This window comes from Melospiza melodia, chromosome Z (assembly GCF_035770615.1).
Source record: "Melospiza melodia melodia isolate bMelMel2 chromosome Z, bMelMel2.pri, whole genome shotgun sequence".
NCBI lineage: Eukaryota > Metazoa > Chordata > Aves > Passeriformes > Passerellidae > Melospiza > Melospiza melodia.
In genome coordinates, this window is record NC_086226.1 from 36,216,874 (window position 1) to 36,236,532 (window position 19,659).

Sequence of the window (19,659 nt, forward strand, 5' to 3'; positions counted from 1 at the left end):
AGAGTATGAAAAGGGGAATGAATGTTCAAAAAGTAAGCGTAGGTGGGTCAGTATTGTGCATTGAATTGTTTGGGTTCTAATACACTGCTTACTTCAAATAATGAAAAGCACTCATTTGCATTCAGAAGGTATGCAGCATTAAAGTAAAATACATAAATATGTAAATGCGTAATTATCTAAGAATATAGGCTGTGACTTATACTTTAAGTTTTCAGTTCAAAATTTCAGGTTTTGCAAACAGATCTTTCATATTCTTTGGGATATTTGTGGCATATATTTTAAAAAATATTTTACTGTGTTACATCCCTATGGGCTTGAAAGACAGTTGTAGCAGGGGCCTGAGGGGAAGAACAAAACAATAGCTTCTCTTTTTGTGGTGGAGCTGCTTGCCCAGAAGTTAGACCAGGATAAACAGACTAGGTGAGGGAAGAAAGTAGGTAATTTGTGTTCATGCAAACTGAAACTATATGTTTGCCTGTGTGTTCTCTATACTTGGAAAGATGCAGAGTGGAGTAAGTGCACAGCAGGCTGTGGTTTAATGTATTTTGCTCCAAGAGAGCTTTTTTGTGTCCCTGTTTTTTGGAGAGAGATTTTTCCCCTCACATTTTCTACAAACTGAGAGATCTAGCTGCAGACTCCTTTGGGAACATCACCTGTACAGCTTCTAGAGGTCTTACATGTGTTAGTGATTTTCTTGCTCTGTGCATTTTATGTATTGAACCAAAATTTTTTTCTTGGTCCAATTTAAGCTTATTTTAAATTTTTCTGTTTAAGAAGAGGTGTAACTCTCTCTGAATACTACAAATCAGTAGATACTGCCACTTCTGTATAGCAGTGGTAGTTTCTATAATGGACATGCCTAACTTTAGCATTTGTTTCTGAATTAAGGTATGACCACAGTATGAGCTGCAGAGGAAGCCCCCATCTGCATTAGGGCTGAAGCAGGAGCATACAGGATTATCAGTACTGATCCATTGCAGTAAAGGATTGTGCTAACAGTGGATCTGACTTGCCCAATTTTCTATAGAGATGGAATTGCCAGTATTTGAGTGAAAAAAATCTTTCCTGATGGAGAGAAAAAAATTGTCTCAGTTTTTTCTCTTGCTCTGCAAGTTACACTGATCCTAGTGATAGGAGAAGATTGTGCTATGTAGGGGAGGAGATGAGTGTAACTCCAGATGGTGAGGGGGACCCCTGTTATAGTTACCGTCCTTAATCCAAGAGGAAGGACATTTGTGCACACTTGCTGTGACAGGCTATGGAAAAAAAATAAAAATCATTGCTCTCCAAGGAGTTAGAAATGAGGTGAAATTCTGTATTTCAGTCATGTTATGTGATCAAGAACTGAGGTTGATTGCCTCCAGATTTGTGTTTGTTGACCCAAAATCCCTGTATGACCTTTTTGGTATGTCCTTTGGGCATGTGCCACAGCTGGTCTTGGATCGTAATTGAATACCACAAAGTTAGATAGTGAGGTTTTGCCAAGTAGAGTTCTGAATGATGAATGCTTTCTGCTTTTGGCTTAATTCAGACAAGAATTTTAAATTCCTCCTTCTTACCTTATTGCCAAATGTTCTTAAACATTCTTTCAGAGATTTTTTTTTTGTTTGGTTTGGTTTGTTTGTTGTATTTGTTTGTTTGTTTAAACTTTTGTTTGGTCTTTTTGTTTGTTGCTTTGGGGTTTGTTTTTGTGTTTTGTTTTGGGATTTTTTGGGGGGGTTGTGTGGTTATTTTGGGGGTGGGTGGGGGATTTTTTGTTTCTTTGTTTTTTCCTTGTTGATTTTTTTTTTGTTGTTTTGGAGGGGTGGGGTGTTGTTGTTGAGGGGGCATAATGTTGTTTTTGATAAAAACTGGCAGCGAGTTTAAAAGGGCTTGAAATCTGGGAAAACAGGGAGGAAAGAACAGTCAAGTGAATGCTAAAAGCTATTACATAAATCTAACTTCTGGGGTAAACTACACTACAAAAAGAACTTTGCTCCCAAATCAGTTTGGATCTGGTGGTTAAAGACGATCAGCAAATTGTTGGTTGTGATACTGTGCTCCGCAAATGTTCATGTCTGCAGGCACAATGGTTTGTATTTTTTTTGAAAAACAGTAAGTGTGATCTGTAAACAAATTGAGCACTGAAATGTGTTGGGCATAGTGATTGTTACCATGTAAAATACAAAATTAATGTTATGTTGAAGAACCTGTCTATATAATGCTTTTCAGTGGAAGTAGAATAAGGCTGCAACTGACCAGGTGAACTGTTGCACTGTCTTCTGTAATCCTTGGGTATCAGTGTACAGAGAAAGCAGTAAAAACCCCAAAAGAAAAACAGGATTTAGAAGGAATGTGGATCTCGATTTGCAGTACTCAACTAATAAGTGGCTTATGGAAGGATTGAGTTATCTATCAAGTGGATTAATTAGCACAATGTTAAAAATGAGTGAAGGTGTATGTGGTTGTCGATTTTTCAATGTGTTTCTCTTTTCGCTGATTTACGCTTGATTTAGGTTTGATTTATGCTTGTCGGTTTTCTGTTTCTCCCGGCTGTTTTATGTCCGGAGATTCAGGGATGCCACTTGCTCGGTTTCTCGGCTGTTTCAAAGACCTGGAAAGGCCCAGAGTGGCCTTGGACAGCCCGCGCTTCAAAGGACGAGGAGAAACTTCTGATCTTGTTTCGGTCTCAGTGTTTATTAATTGTTTATCTAAAAGATTTTCTTTCAGCCCGACAGAGGTCTGCACAGCAAGTCAGCCATGGGCACACTCCGCAACCCCTGGGGCGGTCACTTATCTTTATACCCAAAGTTACGTGTACAATATTTATGATTTTTCTCCAATACCTTCTACTCTTATTAACCGGTGCACTTCTAGTAAAGACCAATCCCAAAGTGCCACCATCACCACAGAAGATGGAGGCCAAGAAGAAGAAGAAGAAGGACAGGACACGCCCCAATTCCTCCATCTTACTTCTCTAGACCCCCCTGTACAGAAATCCTAAACCCTGTGTTCTACACCTTAATTAACTTATCCCTTCACCATTCACCCCAGTGAAATCCTCCCAGTCCTCATACAGGTGTCATCTCCTGTGTAGGATCAAAGTCCTGCCACCAGACACTTCTGGCAACATTCCAGGACTCCCGAGCCCCCCAAGGGTGGTCTCGGTCTCTCTGCACCACAGTCCTGAGGTGCTGAGATCCCACATGTGGTCACAGAATCCCTTGAGATTTGCTGAGCTTCCTTAATGGGTAAAAAGATTCAGAATATTGAGGACAGATGTAAAGCAGAAAAGCAAGCAACAATTCCTCTTACAATAGCACTCTTTACAACCCCATTTTCCTCATATCTTTTTCTCATGTCTCTCTGTCTTCTTATTTATTCTGCTTTCTACTTGGTTTTTGAATTTTTCTTGGTGGGAGAAATGAAACAATACTAATCCAACAATAACTGCATGTTTGTAGCATGCAGGAGGAGTATAGCTGAGGAAAAGGAAGTGGTCAGAACATTGTTACATAGCCAGTCAGTAAATGCAACTTCCTGTCACATTGTAGAGAGTAGCAGTCTCTGGATTTTTTTCCCCTAGTTTCTGAATGTATATTACAAATATTAGGTATATTTCATGCTGTCATTCTCAATATTGAATGATGGCCATTTATCTGTACTGAAGTACTCAGTGAGGTTGCTTCAGATGGTATGTACAATGATGATTCTGGCTTGAAGAAAATGCAAAATTAAGTTCCCAGGCTCCCTCGTTGTTAGGTTTCTCATATCAGCTGAATTTCTGTTATTAATTTGTGGTTAAAACTGTTGCTGTCTCTTGCCCAAGGCATAGTCAAATAGGGGACTACTGTAGTGTCCTCTGATTATGTATAAAAGCATGCTGATTTAACATGTCTGTATTTGGATAGCTAATATTTTATTTGGCTGTTGTTTTGAGAGTAAGCTTAAATTGACATTCTCCCCTCTAGTAGATGTGCTATGTGTTTTGGTTTTTAGGTAGTTACCGCAAATTTAAGCTTTCTGTGCTTCCATGAGTTCATGACACAGACAGTGGAAACTAATATTATAAACACAAGGTTTAATGTGTTGGACAAGAGCAATTTTTTATCCAAGGACCAAGCCAAGGCCAGTAGTGAGACCATCTCTCAGAAAAACTAAGCTTAGAGAATCTCTCAGCATGATTCAAACAGTAAAACTAAGGGCACAGAGTGAGTCTGAGACACAGCTTGGCCTCCAAGGAAGAGCTTAGCAGTGGTTTACTTTGATTAGTGTAAATGCTTATTTTAAGAAGGTAAATTTGTATCCTCAGCAATAAAGAGGTTTTGATTTATTTTTCAGACACCAGAAGGCCACTTCGTACAAATCATCTGTAACTTCATTTCTACAGGTGCAGGGTATTGTCATGTTAGATGCTTTCCATGTATGGATATTTCTTTTGCTCAATGAGATTTATTGCTACAACTGGAATTAAGATCATTTATATTAAGTTTCTTGGAAGTGTGTTTTTCTTTTTATTAAAGAGTATATGACAGCAGTAAATAAGATATGGTTCTCTTTTGTCTATGGTAGTTTCCTAATCTTTCTTGGACTCAAAATAACACTATTGCTTTACAGAAACAGAACTTTATAACATCATAAATATTACCTTTTTAATTTTGATTTTGTACTGACTAATGGAAATTAATTAAATTAGTATCCCATTGCCATCTTGTGCTTTGACTCCTCAGACCCAGTAAACTTCACATGGCTGAACTCACACACACGGACATGCACTCACACATGTGTATGTATATGTGTGTGTGTATATATAAAGCTGTATTTTTATTTACACCTGTGCCTGTGCATAAACATGCATGCTACTCAGGAAGCGTCAGAAATGTTGGCCTGTTTTACCGCTGATGGTTCTGTTCTTCCTGGTCTCTTCTGCTTCTGAGTTTAGCAAGTTATTTCCCAAAAGTGTCCGTGATACTTAGGTGTATTTGAACTCCTGGATTAACTGAATGTCATGGTTTTTTTCTTGCCTTTCACCTTTGAGTAACAGAGTACAATGCTCTGCTTTGTAATAATAATAATAATAATAATAACAATAATAATAATAATAATAATAACAATATAGTAATAATAAGTAATATTATTACTTATTATAACAATAATAAAAGTAATAATTTCAATGGTAGTACAACAAACAGGTTCCTGTCAATAAGGACCTAAAAGTCTATTTTTAAAGAAATGGTGTCACTGCTTTAGTTGAATTTATGGAGAAGTCAGCACAGTAGCTTTGCCACGCATTATCACCAATTGGTTAAAGTTTGTGTTTTGTCACTGCTTTACTTGTCTTCTGCCATCTCTTAAGTCCTGATGTGTTGCAGCCTCAATTGCCGCTAGTAAAGTCCCAGGTAAAGAAGCGAAAAGGGCCTTTGCATAATATCCATAGATGTTTAATTCAGCCGTGCAGTGAGATGTTCAGGTTTCAGACAGACACACCCCCCTGAGGGTCCCGCTTTCTCCCCCCAGGGGCCCTCGGGGCTGACCTTGGTCTGGGGCAGTGCAAAGGTGAGGCCCAATCAGGGAAAAGTGAGGGAGTGGCTCAGAAGCACCTATGTTCAGACATAGGAACAGGGGCAGGAGCCAATGGAGTGTAACTTAGGAGATGCCCCCCCAGGGCCTCCACAATTCCCCATTTTTTACGTTATTAAGAAAGCTTTTCTGAAGGATCAGCTGAATCAACACAAAATGACCAAAACAATCAAAAGCACCCATAAGACAATTTTCAAAATGCAAACAATTCTGAGTCCTCAATGTTCAAACAAACAGATTTTCTGGAATGTCTTAGAGCTGGCAGGAGGGATGTGGGGTTTTCTTAGGACAATTTATCAGGAAACAGAGTCAGGAGATTTCTTCAGCAGGGGCTGTTTCTCTGTCTCCTGTGGTAAAGTGGTTAGATGTGATAGACTCTGTGCAAGATAGTGTAGTTGATGGTGTGCCTGTTAGAAACTCCAAATAGAAATCATTACTTTAAGAAAAAGATGGTTACCTTAGGGAAACTTTCCTTTCTTTCCCTCCTAATCACGCTTGCTGTGGTATTATGAAGGAACTCTGGGGAAAGGGATTAGTGGAGGGAGACCATGGAAGAGGGGAAAGAGTGGTAGGAATTTGCGGGAACATAAAAAAGGGGTAATAGGACAATGGAAAGGAAAAGAGGAAAGTGGGAGGGAGGCAGGAAGGCCACAGGAATTGGGGTATGAGAAGAAGTGGAACTTATTGGACTGGAAGGTTCTTTAATTATTGACATGGGCTTTTGGATGCAGCTTGCCAGTGTTCTTCTTGCTTTTAGGCTATTGCTGGGGCTTGGTGGTTGTTTGTTTTGGGTTCTGTGTCCTTGGTAGGTGTGCAGAGGACTTCTGTGATGTGGATAATATTTTGCATGTTTGCAGTTTGGTGCATGTTTACTACCTTGCACTGGAACTCCACCACGTCCTGTCACATCAGCTGCTTGGGGGCCTTTTCTTCTTTGTATTACATTAAATTCCACAATTTCTCCATCTCCTAGACTGTGGAGGTATTTCTGGGGATTATTCATTTTTATAGCTGTCTGATGAACAAACATATGTTCTGTGTTATCATTCCGGGTTATGAAACTGTATTTGTTTTTTGCATTGAACCATTTCACTGTCCCCAAAATGTTCATGGCAAGGACTTTTTTACCTTTGCTAGTGGGTTTGTGTTGGTGTTTTTGGACACGTTGCTGGTGCGCTGCCGTGCAAAGTGCTTTCCGCTCCTGGCGGCCATGCTGAGGCCTGGCCCCTTCCCAGGGGTCTGTCTCAGCTGCTGTCTGCGGGCACTGCCAGTGCGGGGCTCTCAGAGCAGCGGCGGGGGACAGGGGGCGCTGGTTTTGCAGCCAGGACTGCGGCTCTGAGCCATCCCCCAGCGGGGCTGTCCGCCTGCCCCGCCACAGCGGCGCCCCAGCCCCGCTGGTCTCACTCACCGCCCTTGGCCCCCGTGCAGCAGGCTGCTGTGGGGCGGGCTGGACAGCGAGTATCGGCCGGCTCACCCTGGCCTTGCTGAGCGCCGGCGGGGTGGCCGTGGGCTTTCCACAGGGGGGAGAGCCGCTGCGGGGCACGGAGCGCCAGCACGCCGGCAGCCCTGTGCGAAGGGATACGGCTCTTGCCACCCTTGCCACATCTTGCTGTACTATGGCAACAGAAGTAAACACATCTGCTGGAGGAGGCGTGGGGAGCAGAGGGCAGAAGGGGAGACCCCATGGCCCCTGCCCTCCGGTCTCCACCATCTTGGGCAGCGGGAGTACAGAGGCGAGAACCTGGGGGTCTTTCTTTGTGACAGGGGAGGGGGTGCAGGGGCACAAAGAGGGGAACACGGAGGAGAGGTTTTCAGCTGGTTTTCACCCGCAAGATTCAGAACACATTTCATCATCATACTAAATAAAGGACGGAATTCTGTCTTCGTTTTTAGCCTTTCCCAAGAATTCATCGGTTAGGACTAAGTTCCGTGAAATATAAAGAAAATGCTTAAATAACCACTGTACAAAATACTTCAACTCCTCCTCTGAAAAGCAATAATTTTCTTAAAGAAAAGACTTTTTAAGGTAGAGGTAAACTTCTTGTTGTGCATGAGTGAGTGTTGTCTCCATCTTAGCCCAGTCTCTTCCCAACATCCGAGAGTACAAGGAGGAACCAAAATTTTAAACTCACCTCACTGGGGTAAGAAAATTCACAGGGTGGTCTAGTGCAGACCTTTCCAGGAGAAGAGGTCTCAGACTAATCTGGAGGCCTCACGTTGGGCGCCAATCTGTGTTCTGATCTCTGAGTGCCACTGAGACGGTGAACAGCAGTGGGGGGCACTCTCCCATGCCCCAGGTGTACGGAAGGCAGCTAGGCTGACCACCTGCAGCAGAGGAGACACTGGAACAAGGGTGGAAGATGAAGGGGTCGACTCTTAGCAGAGGTTAATCCAAGGTTTATTTCAGGAGCTCTGGGGAGCCACTACAACCTCAGGGGTCTCCTGCTGAGAGCCCCAGGAGAGGTTCCAATGTTACATTTGAAGGGAGGTGGAAACCTAAAATAGATAACATTTTACTAACCAATAAGAAAAATTAAGGTATGGATACTGGGAAATGGACATTTAGGAGAGCTTATGGGGTAACACTTGTGGGGTTGACTCCTAGCCTCTAGCTAGTCACTTGAGATCCTGGACTGAAAGTTCTAGGTGGAGGGGATGGGATGCTGAGTGACTGACAGAAAGCCGGGGTGGTGATCTGGGGATGATCTCAGCAAAGGCAAGAGATTACACAGGTAGAGGGAGGGGGTGCAATCTGGGGTAAACCATTTGGGAAAAATAAGAGGATACAAAGACAAAACCATTATAAAACATAAAAACACACTACAACACTGATGTACCAAGTCAGTCTTGTTACTGCAGAAACATAGAATCAAGCTTTAAGCTAACATCAAGTATTCTGCAGTTTCTTATGTAAGTAAAAATACTACTTAGCAGCTAATGCTTCACCACATGTTCTCAGAACAGATACATGAAGTTTCACCTACCAGCCTGAATGAGAAGTGATGCTGTGCTTTTCTTTCTCTCTGCAGCTGGACTGTTAATGTTTTGTCAAGCAGCACAAAATTTCATGCTTTTGCTAATCTACAAAGAAGCATTCACAGAGTATAGTTTCTTCTTAGTGGTCTTGTTCCCTGGTTTGCACTTTCTACATGCCTGATAAAGCACTCACAAATACAGTTACATGTGTTAACTCAAAGACAAAGAGCTATGGTTTGGTATCTGGGGGAACAAAAAAGTAATTTTTAAACTAGCTTTATTTATTAGCATATGGTTTGTTTTTTTTTTTTTTTTTTTTTTTTGCTGCAAACAACAGTGTACTTAATCCAGGTAGAATGATACCAGTATGAATGGTTATTGTATTTAGGACAAATATATTTAAAATAAAGACACCTGTCCCAGGGTATAAGAACATGTTGCAAAAGCAACTGCAGTTGTGATAGCAGTGGGTTTACTTTAATTTTTTTTAAATGGCATATATAGTAAAGATAGAGGTGAAGGTTTTGCATGGTAGAATGGTTTGGTAGAATGTGATGGATACACGTCATATTCAAGGCCTGCTTTATCAGTTTCTGACAAATAGACATGTGTCAGATATGTGAAATGCTGCTGCACTCTGGCATTTTCACAGACAATCTTGGAAAAAAAGGAGGTTGCTTATTGTTTTAATTTTCAAACATAAGTGTGCCTGGAGCATTTTTTGTCCTCCTCTCAAATGATCTAGAAGTTAACAGCAAGCATACATCACATTTTGGGATGGATATCTGTTCAGAACTGTGAAGCTGTAAGAATACTTAAAGATTTGAATCCTTACCATTTCACCTGGATGTTATACAAGCCATTGATTTGATAAGCAGATTCCATTGGAAAATTCATGCTAACAAGTGATTGCCTTTTTAAAAATAAATTATATTGGGACAGAGGTTCTTAAGTACATTCTAAAGCACAAATACTTCAATATTTGGCAATAAGCAATGGGAATTTAGTGTACTGTGTGTTTGTAGCTTGTGAGCTTCCTGCAAACCTGAAATATGAAAAGCTTTAGGAATAGTATAGTAAAAAAATTATATTGCGTAGGAGTATTTCTTTAATGAAAACTGTATGTAAAATGAGACATCAGAAAAACAGTTCACTAGTTGCTAAATGAATCAAAGTTTTTACAGCTAGTGGCTTCATGTGCATAATTTTTATGGATGTCGTGGAATCTAGTAATTAAAGGCTGTTTTTCTACCCCTTTCTGCATCTTGCAGGCATACAGGAGTTTCCAGAAAATATAAAAAACTGTAAAGTCTTGACAGTTGTCGAGGCAAGCGTAAATCCAATTTCAAAGTAAGTTTGTACATATTTTGATGTTTTATATTTTGTGCAAATACTACTGAGTCTTGAATTTGCCCCAAGATGTGTGCCAGCCCTTGGAAGCGAGAGCAGAGTTCCCTGAGAAATACCTTCATTAACCTTGTTGCACAGCAATCCGGTATAGCTATCTCATTAAAGTACTTTGCCAAAGTTAATAGGCTGTGTGAACTATCCTTCATTATACCATGTAGCTTTCCAGCTTGTTAAAATCCATCACTTCTCTGTGACTGTAGAGAAGTGTGTGAAGAGTTTTCTTAATAACAAAAATGAATTCTGGTTTAATATGCATTTCTGCTATAGTGACAAAATTAATTTACCAGAAATCTCTACTGCCAGAGATAAAACATATCTCTTCTGGGGGAAAAGGGGATTGTGTATTTTTAAATTTATCCTGTTGTTTCTAATTAATGCCTTCTTCTCATTACATGTCAGGAGATCACCAGTTTGTTGCATGACTGCATTTATTTGTAGTTCTTATTGCCTGTAGATATTGTTCTCAATACTTAAAATAATTTTGAAACTCATCTTATAGAGAACAACTGTCTAGTGTGACTTTAAAGAAATCACCCCCTCAATTTTAATTTTATCAATATGTAGGATGTCAGTACTATACTGCTGCTTAAGAAAATATGACTTAATGCCCTGAAAATAATTGAAACTAAGGTACCATGTTATTTTACTTTTATATAGGCTGCCAGATGGATTTTCTCAACTGTTAAACCTAACACAGCTGTACCTGAATGATGCTTTTCTTGAGTTTTTGCCAGCCAATTTTGGAAGGTAAGTTGAACGTGAAACTTCATATCTACATTAGTTTTAAGTTTCTGCAGAGCAGTTTCTTCTGGTTCTGAAGCAAAGTGGGTACTGAAGAAAGGGAAGTGTACATTAGGAATTTGCAATTGTTACAGGGAAAAAAAGCCTTGAATCTGTATCAGCAGCTTTTAATTTTGAATTCTGAAGGACAGACAGAATGCTTATGAAGGGTGTAAAACTCATTTACATTCTTGTTTCTTTTCCAACACTAGTATGGTAAGTAAGGAATTCTTTTTGAAATTTATGTTGCTTGTCATGTAGTAATTGGAGTGAAGCAAATAACGACTACTGTAATTGCACTTGTCCTGCCTGTCCTGGCTGCACAAATTACTTCATGCACAACTGTAACTCTCAAGTCCTTTTTTGTTAGGAATATTTCTGAAAAACCTGGCATATTTATGGTGCATTCTGACTATGCAAAACTGTTACATGTTACAGTTTTAGGACAAGATAAATACCTCTGTAAAAGAGATTAAATCTTGCGAGCAAAAGTGAAAGGGTAATAATCATAAAAGGAAAACTTCTAGATGAGCATAGGTTAAGGTGTCCGTATCACATCACTTTAGCCATCTCTGCAGTTTTCCCCTCTCCATTTTTATTTTATACCCTTTTCTCCTAGATTGTTACTTTCCTGACCCATCCCATGTCCAGCAAGAATCTCTTTCAGAAAATCTAGCAATTAGTTAAGCAATTGTGTTGCTGAGTGAAAGAATTGCCTTAGGCCATATAATTTTATTTGTGTCAGCACAGTTTGCAAGAGATTAGCACAGCCCCCAGATAGTGCTGCAGCAGTTGGGCAGATGAGGAGATGAGCAATGGAACATAGGCACAGGTGCTCTCCACTAGTGACCATTAATTTATTAGTCATCTGTGATCAGAGCTGTTGGCTTGCTCTTCTCTGTTACTAGTTAATGAATGTCTAAGAGCACCAGATCTGCTACATATTCAACTATCAAAACATCTGCTTATGATGCAGATGCATTAGTGTCATGCTTTTTTTTTCTGAAGCACACAGTTTGCTTTTCAGAAGACTTCATTAAGGTTGAAGAATATCTGGAATATGCATAATCTTGTTGGAATGCTAATGATTTAATGATTGTCTATGCTTTTTTCTCTTCTGTTTTTTAATAGTCTGACCAAATGGCAAGATTTTCGTAATTAAAACATGCCCTACAGATAAACTTGAAGGGTTGAGGTTGATGCGGCTGATCGTTTAAGTAGTAAAACTTACACATAATATGCATCAAAAATTGTCATTTTTTTTGTCACTGTCAGCTTCTATAATGCTTAATGTTTAGTGAAATGGTAAAGTCATTAATTACTAATATCATAAGAATAAGTCAGTTACTGAAGACAACTTCAAAGCCATTTCTCCATTGTAGGGTTTCTCTTCATAGTTATGAAGAATTCTGCCTTGTTTGTTAAAATGTAGTGATTTGCAGCATCCTTTTGTACACCTAGAAAATGAATTTCAAGTATTCATGATATGTAAGTTTACCTGCTGAAATAGTGTTGCATAGAAAACATAGTGTTCTACAGGAAGACAATGTTTGGATCAAATAAAATGGAAAGCAATGAAACATTAAAATACCATTTCAAAGTAAGGTTCAGACCCCTCTGACATTGACTATTTCCATAAGTAATAAGACTGCTCTGCCATCCCACTATTTTCCATCTAGGTAAAAATACATTCTAGTGCAAAGTCTTTTAACTTCTGCTTCAGAATATGGAAATACTTCTTTTATAAACAAAAAAAAAAAAAAAAACAAAACTCTCCTAGAAGCTGTTAAAATGTTTAATCTCATAAATGACAAGCCTTCAGTTTCTTCCAGTTTGGTGCATTAATTTTTTTGTATACAACCATATAGCTAGTACTTTTAATTGTTTAGGAATAGATGAAGTAACTGAGTTCTGTTGCCTGCTGTTACTGGCAACTATTGTCAATAATATTGTCTCCTAAAAGCTAAGCCAACACATATTACAGCTAACAAGTTTTTTATGCTCTGTGTGTCAAGTTAGAAACCTGGTTTCTTACATCTCTTTCTCTCTGAGTGTTCATAATTTCTACAGTTTAATTGCTGCCATTTCTCACAAATGTTGTCTTCCATTCTCTCACCTGCTGTATTTGTAGTGTTCTCACATCCCTCAGTCTATTAGACTAAATAAAATTCTGCTTTCTTCTGGTGTGGTAGGTTTTCCTTTGTGTCTGAGTATATTAATATATCTTGGAACAGGTTTCAGTTTTAATTCATCTTCTTTTGGACAGAGGATGATGACATCTATAGCTATATTTAGAATTTGAATTGAGATTTCTTCATGGCTTGTACAGTGTCATGATTATCTTCTTGTTTCTCTTGGAAATGTCTGTGGTTGTGCTTCAGTGTTCCAATTATCCTTTTTGCAGCTGCCTAGTGTAATTTCCTACATGATTAAATGATGTGTTGGACAGTTCAGTTAGAAATGGCTGATGCCTACAAGGAAATCCTAAGTACTTGGCTTGGTGCAATGGTATCATGTCCTTTTTTAAATTTTTTTTTAGTCCTTAAAGCTGTACAGGTTTTTCCCCCCTACAGTGTCTTACTAAATCACTGTATTGTCTGTGACATAAGCCAAGTTAAATATTTTTCTGATCTTAGAAGATTTCTATTAAAAAATATTGAACAGGATGGTCCTAGAAAAGGTCTTTGAGCACCTCTATTACTACTAACGTAACCCTCAGCCTGGTTAGGAAAAAAATTTTTATAATGGAAGCACTTTTAATATATCCATGCAGTATTTTGTTGGATTTATCTCCATGCTTTATTCTCATCTTCAGAATTTTTGCTAAAGATTTTCATAATTGTGAGGTCAAGATTATGCCATCTTTTCCCCTTTTATTTTTAAGAATTGTATATTGGCTGTCTTTCAATGATGTTATTTTTGTCCAGCCTGTTAGGTTTAATAAGTCACCAGACTTTTCATATGATGTGCCCGTTCCTTTGGAATTCTCAGGTGACGAAGTGGGGCCTTTTCCTCCATTCCCGAATGGAAATTTGAATGCATTCATATTGGCACAGATCGTGGCATTAGCCTTCATGCCAGTGCACAAATATTTGAGAACTATTATCCTTGCCTAAGAAAATCGTACATGTTGTATCTGAATACATAATGTATATTTACATTTAAATATGCAAATATATAAGCAGAAAATGCTTGAAACTCACTTCTTGCTCATTTTGAGACAGGGTTTTAAACATTTTTTAAAACATTTTTTACTAATGGGTGTGTAAGATAAACGAGGATTTATCTTCAGTGTAATTCTAAAAATCTGGCATTAATGGGATATTGTCTATAATGGGATATTGTTTCCAGAGCTTCTTTACTGGATGTTGCAATTAATTCACTTTATTTCTACTTTCTCAACAATTTGCCAGTAGTATCTGTAGTAGTAGATAGTTTTAGTAGTATCTACTGCGGGATATTTTTTATGTAAATGTACAGTGATAATAAAATTTAGTTACATGTATGTATATATATTTGTGTGTATTTAGTTACATATATACATATGTATATATGTGTTTAGCAGAAACTTTCATAAATGCAGCCTTTAACATGCATAGTTTTTATTCTGCTTTCCTTTGCATTTTAGTAACAATTTAAAATAAAAAGATTCTGCTTTAGGAAAACTGCAGAGGAGGTGTAAAGTAAAGAACATCTCTCAATGCAATATTTTTATATTTCCAAGGAATTACTGCCTGTCACACAGCAAGTGTCAAGTGTACCTGCTGTATGTTTCTTTTACATTTTTTACAGGTAGTATAGTTTATGAAATTAGATTTAAGAAGGATATTGATCTTCTCCTGGGAAATTGTTCATGTAGAGATTTTATTTTATTGAAAAGTTTTGTTGCATTTAAAATGCAGGCTAAGATGGGTGTGATTAAAGAATGTTACTGAAAAAAACCAATTTTTAGGCTATTATACTTAGAATGAGTACATCCAGTTGAATAATACCTGTTACAGCTTTGTGCATTGGTGATGTGCAGATAGGTCTGTGTTGATGGGTTTTTCAAGTTCAAAAATTCAATATTTCTGTAGAAGTAGAACAGATCTTTTCCTCAGAATGGCCCAGATAATAGACAATCTGCTACTATTCCATTTTTCCTTTAGTATAGGTAAATTAGTTCTTTATTGCTTTTCCAAATTAAATGCCACTTCTTCAGGTGCCTTATTGCAATTCTTGATGCTCAGCCTGGATGGATGCTGGATGCTTAGCACCAGCAACTGAAAAAACAGCTAGACCTAGTATTTGGTGTTCGTTATTATTTTAATCTTCAATTAGCTTTTCAAGATTCAATAGTGGAAGAGGTGACAACTGCTTCAGTCAAGTATTTCTCATCAATTACTGGAAGAAAATTACATGTTTAGACACAGCCTGTATCTCCCACCTAGGAAAGGTTGAGAATGTTTTCCTAGTAGCTTCTGTGAAGCTCTATGCATAAGAAATTCAATATTTATATCTTTGGTCTCTTAGGAATAGCTGAAGAAAGATTAGAACAGGAACAAGGTGACAAAGCTATAAACATTTCTGTCACCAAAGTCAATCTTTAAGTTCACAGAGTTAGCTTATTGCAAGCGTCACACAGTCAATTCTGGCTAAAGTCAGTGAAGTGTGGGTGTGCATATTTATAGTTTAGCATATGAAGGGAGATTTGCTGCCATTGCATTCCGTGGAAATTTGACTGCATACATGAGCTGTGAAGAAAAAACTACAAACTGTGTAGATATCTTCCCTGTCATCAAAGCAAAACACCAGCTGAAGCTTGATTCAGTACTTGGTTTAGAAATCAAAGCCCAAACAGTTCATTCATGTCTGAGGGTTCTTAAAGTTCTGTTTTGCACTAGATTGGTATCTTAGGGTGCTGGTGTGGTAGGCCTAGGAGGTCTTTCCCACTTATGTTCTAGGTGAACAGCAGGGCTATTACCATGAATGGGGTTTTTATTAGGGTATTCTTTCACCACTGTTAGGGTATTGGGTTTTTGTGGTTTTTTTTTTTAAAGCTGGAGGGAGGAGGTTCCCCTCCAGCAGTTGCTACCAGATGGTGAGGGCTGCTTGCAGTGCTGGGCTGCACTGACCTCTCTTCTCTTTCAAGGTGACTCTTACATTCTTAGGTTATTTGTGGGCACGGCAGATCGCTGCTTTCAAAGTGAGCAATCCAAAATGAGTGAATATCTAGAGGAAAAATAAATACTGTTTTCTGCTTTCTATTTCTACACAAAATATAGTTCTTACCACTTAATTAGAATTAAGGTTTTTGTCTCTGTTCTTACAATGCACTAAGTTAAGCACCTTCAGGAAAGACTGGTCTACTCACCAAGCTCCTTTCTGATTCAGGGACCTGAATCTGTGTTGTGTGAGGGCTGTCAGTGGGTCACATGTAGAACTCTTGTCATTACAATCCTATCTGTATTTAAACTAAATCAGTTTCTTAATTTTTTTAACAAATAAAGCTTTGTCACTTCTGTACCAATACAAAAAATTTCACTGGGAATGACAGTCATGTATGTCAAGACTGCTTGGAACTCAACTTGGCTAAGCAGTTGAGTTGGGATTTAGAGGTTATTTGTCTTGCAACCAAGGATTTACTGAAAAAAAGGTCAAACTACCTTGACCTTTTTGACAGAAATGTCAAAATAGATTCGAAGCTGACTAGAAAGAGAATATGAAAGGAAATCCAAGATTAATTTAAAGCTATCAGGTGGAAGACTCCAGGTATTCCTTCAATAAGACTTTTTGTATTAAACTCTTTGATACCTTGCCAGTAGTAGAAATTGAACGTCTTTAGTTGTGCAAAATGATCCTTTCTCAACAGGTGCAGAAAAGCAGACAAAATCTATTTTGTTTGTTGCTTTGTCAAAATCAAGCTCCAGCCAATGAATTTAAAATAACATGCAAATTTTGCACAAAATTTCACCTCAATGTTACAGGAAAAAAATTTCAAACTTACAGATTTTTTTTTCTTTTAATTCTATAATGTAAGTAAGGTCAGAGATTGCTTTTGTCACTAAATACAGAATATTGTAATAATTTGTTATGCCTTTCTGTTACAGATTAACTAAACTCCAGATATTGGAACTTAGAGAAAACCAGTTAAAAATATTGCCAAAGTAAGTATTATGTAGTTCTAGGAATTCCTACAGCATTTGTTTTAACATTAATCAATTCTACCTCTCTCCTAAAATCTAGCATTTTTCTAGTCCCTGCCTTGCAATTCTCACTTATTCATCAAACAAGCCTAGGCTGATGGTGATGCAGTTCCTGCTGTTTCTATGAGCAAGAGCAATGCTCAGTATTTTCCAACTAGGACTCTGGAGCTCCAAGCAGCTTAACAAATATACAAGAGGTCAATGAAGAAAGAAACAGATCCCAAAGATGGGATGTGAATAGCCACCCACAGAATCATGAATACATTGTGGTGTACTGTAAAAGTGATCTTTCTCTGGCAACAGAAATTGGTAGAGTTGCTGTTTTTGGTGGATGTAAATAGTTTTGGTGGAGAACAGGAGGCGCTAACAACTGAATAGTCGCTCTGTTTAATTCATGCTAGGAAGCACTTGAATGCTGTAGGCTGAAGTGGAAACTGCCAGCTCTTCAAATACAACAGCCAGTTTTTTAGTGACTGTAGCTAATTATATGCGTAAGACATGATCAAGGGTTATGTTCTATTGGGATTCCCTTTTTAAGTGCCTAGATACTGTACTGTGGAATCTGCAGTATAAACAAGCCAGAACTCCTATCTAGAATTACATGTACAGCATCAGAAAGTGTGAATTTACATCTTCAAAATGTGAAGCATTCTGTGGTATAAATACTCTCAATTCTATTCAGCTCTCTCTGCTATCATTAGTTTTTAGCAGAAAAAATTACAGGACATATAATTTACGGTGGTAGCTCTCTAAATTAAGTTCCTCCCAACTGAGTAACAGTAGCTATAATTAAAACTTATAGCTAATAGATATTTTGTTTATAAGATCACTCTGACCTTACCTGCCATAATTAACACTAAGAGCATAAATTACATTAAATATTTCTAAAAATGTAGTTTGTTCTTCAGTGATTAGACAGTAATATATGCTTTCATGTGTTTAAGTCAAACTCTGTCGAAGGTACTGGTAAACTTTTTGTTGACTTCAGTGTTTTCAGAGTTCTGTTCTTGATTGAAAACTAAACAGTGACTGTCATGAAATGCTCCTCTGTCCCATAATAATCTATGGTACATGCTGAGCTGCCAGCTTTATTATTCTATTCTGGTACTCTTATAGAAGATGTAATACAGGTTTAAAAAGTGTAGGAAATTCAAAGCAGTTAATAAGATACGGCAATAGGTCCTAATATTTTTGCTATAGAATGCCAATATATTTCTGGTTTTCCTGTGATTCTCATCTTTCTAATGTTCTTACAGCAAATTCTTTCCTATTTGTAATAGGAAATATATTTGGATAAATTGTGCAGCATCAAACTAGCCCTCTTTCTGAGTAAAACATGCACATAATTTTCGACACTGAAGTATGAAGTGCTTGAAAAAATGTTAATCAAAATGAGTAATCAATGCCAACACACTACATCAACCTTACTTTATACCAAACTTTATGCCAAATATGTATCACTTTTTTTGGAGCTTATCCACAGACAGAGACTGCAAGTGGCAGCATTATAATGCAAAACAGCTGGATGAAACTGTTTCCACTGAAAGGGAAGCAAAAACACAGGGACTATTTTAGAGGCATTTTTCTGATGGGTAAATTGGAAAGATGGTACAGTAAAAATACGGCACTTCTTTTTTTTTTTTTTTTTTCCCCAAGCTTCTGTGGCCTAATTTTTAATAAAGAGAGTTAGCATTTTAGAAAGAAGCAGGTTATTTGAGAGTATAATTACAGTGATGCAGGGCCCAATCTTGCCGTCATGCACACTCCCTTTGAATTGTATGCCGCTTGATATAAGCTCTACTGTTAACCTTAGTGAAGCTGTCTGTATACAACAACAGAATTTGAGACATAATTTAGGCTACCTGATCCCTTAGAATTGAGTTGAATTGATGCCAAGTTCAATAATATGAATTATGAAAGAGGCTTTCAGTTTATGGGAGGGATTATGAAGCACCTTGTCAAAGATGAAAATAGGTGTTACTCTCTGATCTAGTTAATGTTTGTTTCAACATCATTTGGCATTGAATTTTCTTGCTAACAGTAACATTATTGGAAGCCTTGCTTGCATTTTGTCTGACAGAAAAGCAAGAAGATATTAATCCTAGAATATATGATAGTGGTATTATGTAAACAGCAGGGAAAGGAGGTAATATTTTGGACACCCTTATCTTGCAAACACATTTGTGTATGTTTTGTCATTGAGCAGATCTGATTGCTAGATCAGAGTCATTTGGGCAAGGGAAAAAAGGGCCCCAAGTCAATAAAGTTAACTTGTCATCCTGTCATTGTTACATAACATTGGTTGGCATAGTGTGGTCTATGGAGTTGCAAAAGCTACAGAATACTGTTAGATTCTTTGAAAGGAGTTCTTCAGCAGTGCTCCTGGGAGACTCTTTGGGGCAAATTTATTAGGAACATGCAGCGCTAAAATTGATATTGGCATAATCTCACAAAACTTTGAGAGCTCAATCTTCTGCAGGATTTCAGAGGGACTCATATAAGTTTTGTCAGAAATTGAAAAATAATATTAGCTTTCTGATAGTCATCTAATTCATTACCTTCAAGAAATGAGGGAGTTTGTTTCTTAGCGTCTTCTGAAAATAGTATTTTCATGTTTTATTGGGTTTATTTCCTTCTCTAGCACAGTTAGCTAGAGGCTTTCCTTCAAAGCCTGTGTATACTATTTGTAGAGTGCAAAAAAGGCTTCTGCTGCTTTTGTCTTTACCTGCTTATGCTAAATTCCTTGTTT

At 38.0% G+C, this 19,659-nt stretch overlaps 1 protein-coding gene across 7 annotated transcripts in view; it reads left to right on the forward strand.

The window, feature by feature from the left end:
• ERBIN (erbb2 interacting protein) overlaps positions 1 to 19,659 on the forward strand; it is a 121,759-nt gene that overhangs the window by 65,192 nt on the left and 36,908 nt on the right. For all 7 annotated transcript variants that reach the window (XM_063180469.1, XM_063180465.1, XM_063180467.1 and 4 more), the window contains 3 exons: positions 9,807 to 9,885; positions 10,603 to 10,692; positions 16,815 to 16,871. In XM_063180469.1, coding sequence (XP_063036539.1) covers positions 9,807 to 9,885; positions 10,603 to 10,692; positions 16,815 to 16,871 — 226 coding nt within the window. The remainder of the gene's footprint in view (positions 1 to 9,806; positions 9,886 to 10,602; positions 10,693 to 16,814; positions 16,872 to 19,659) is intronic.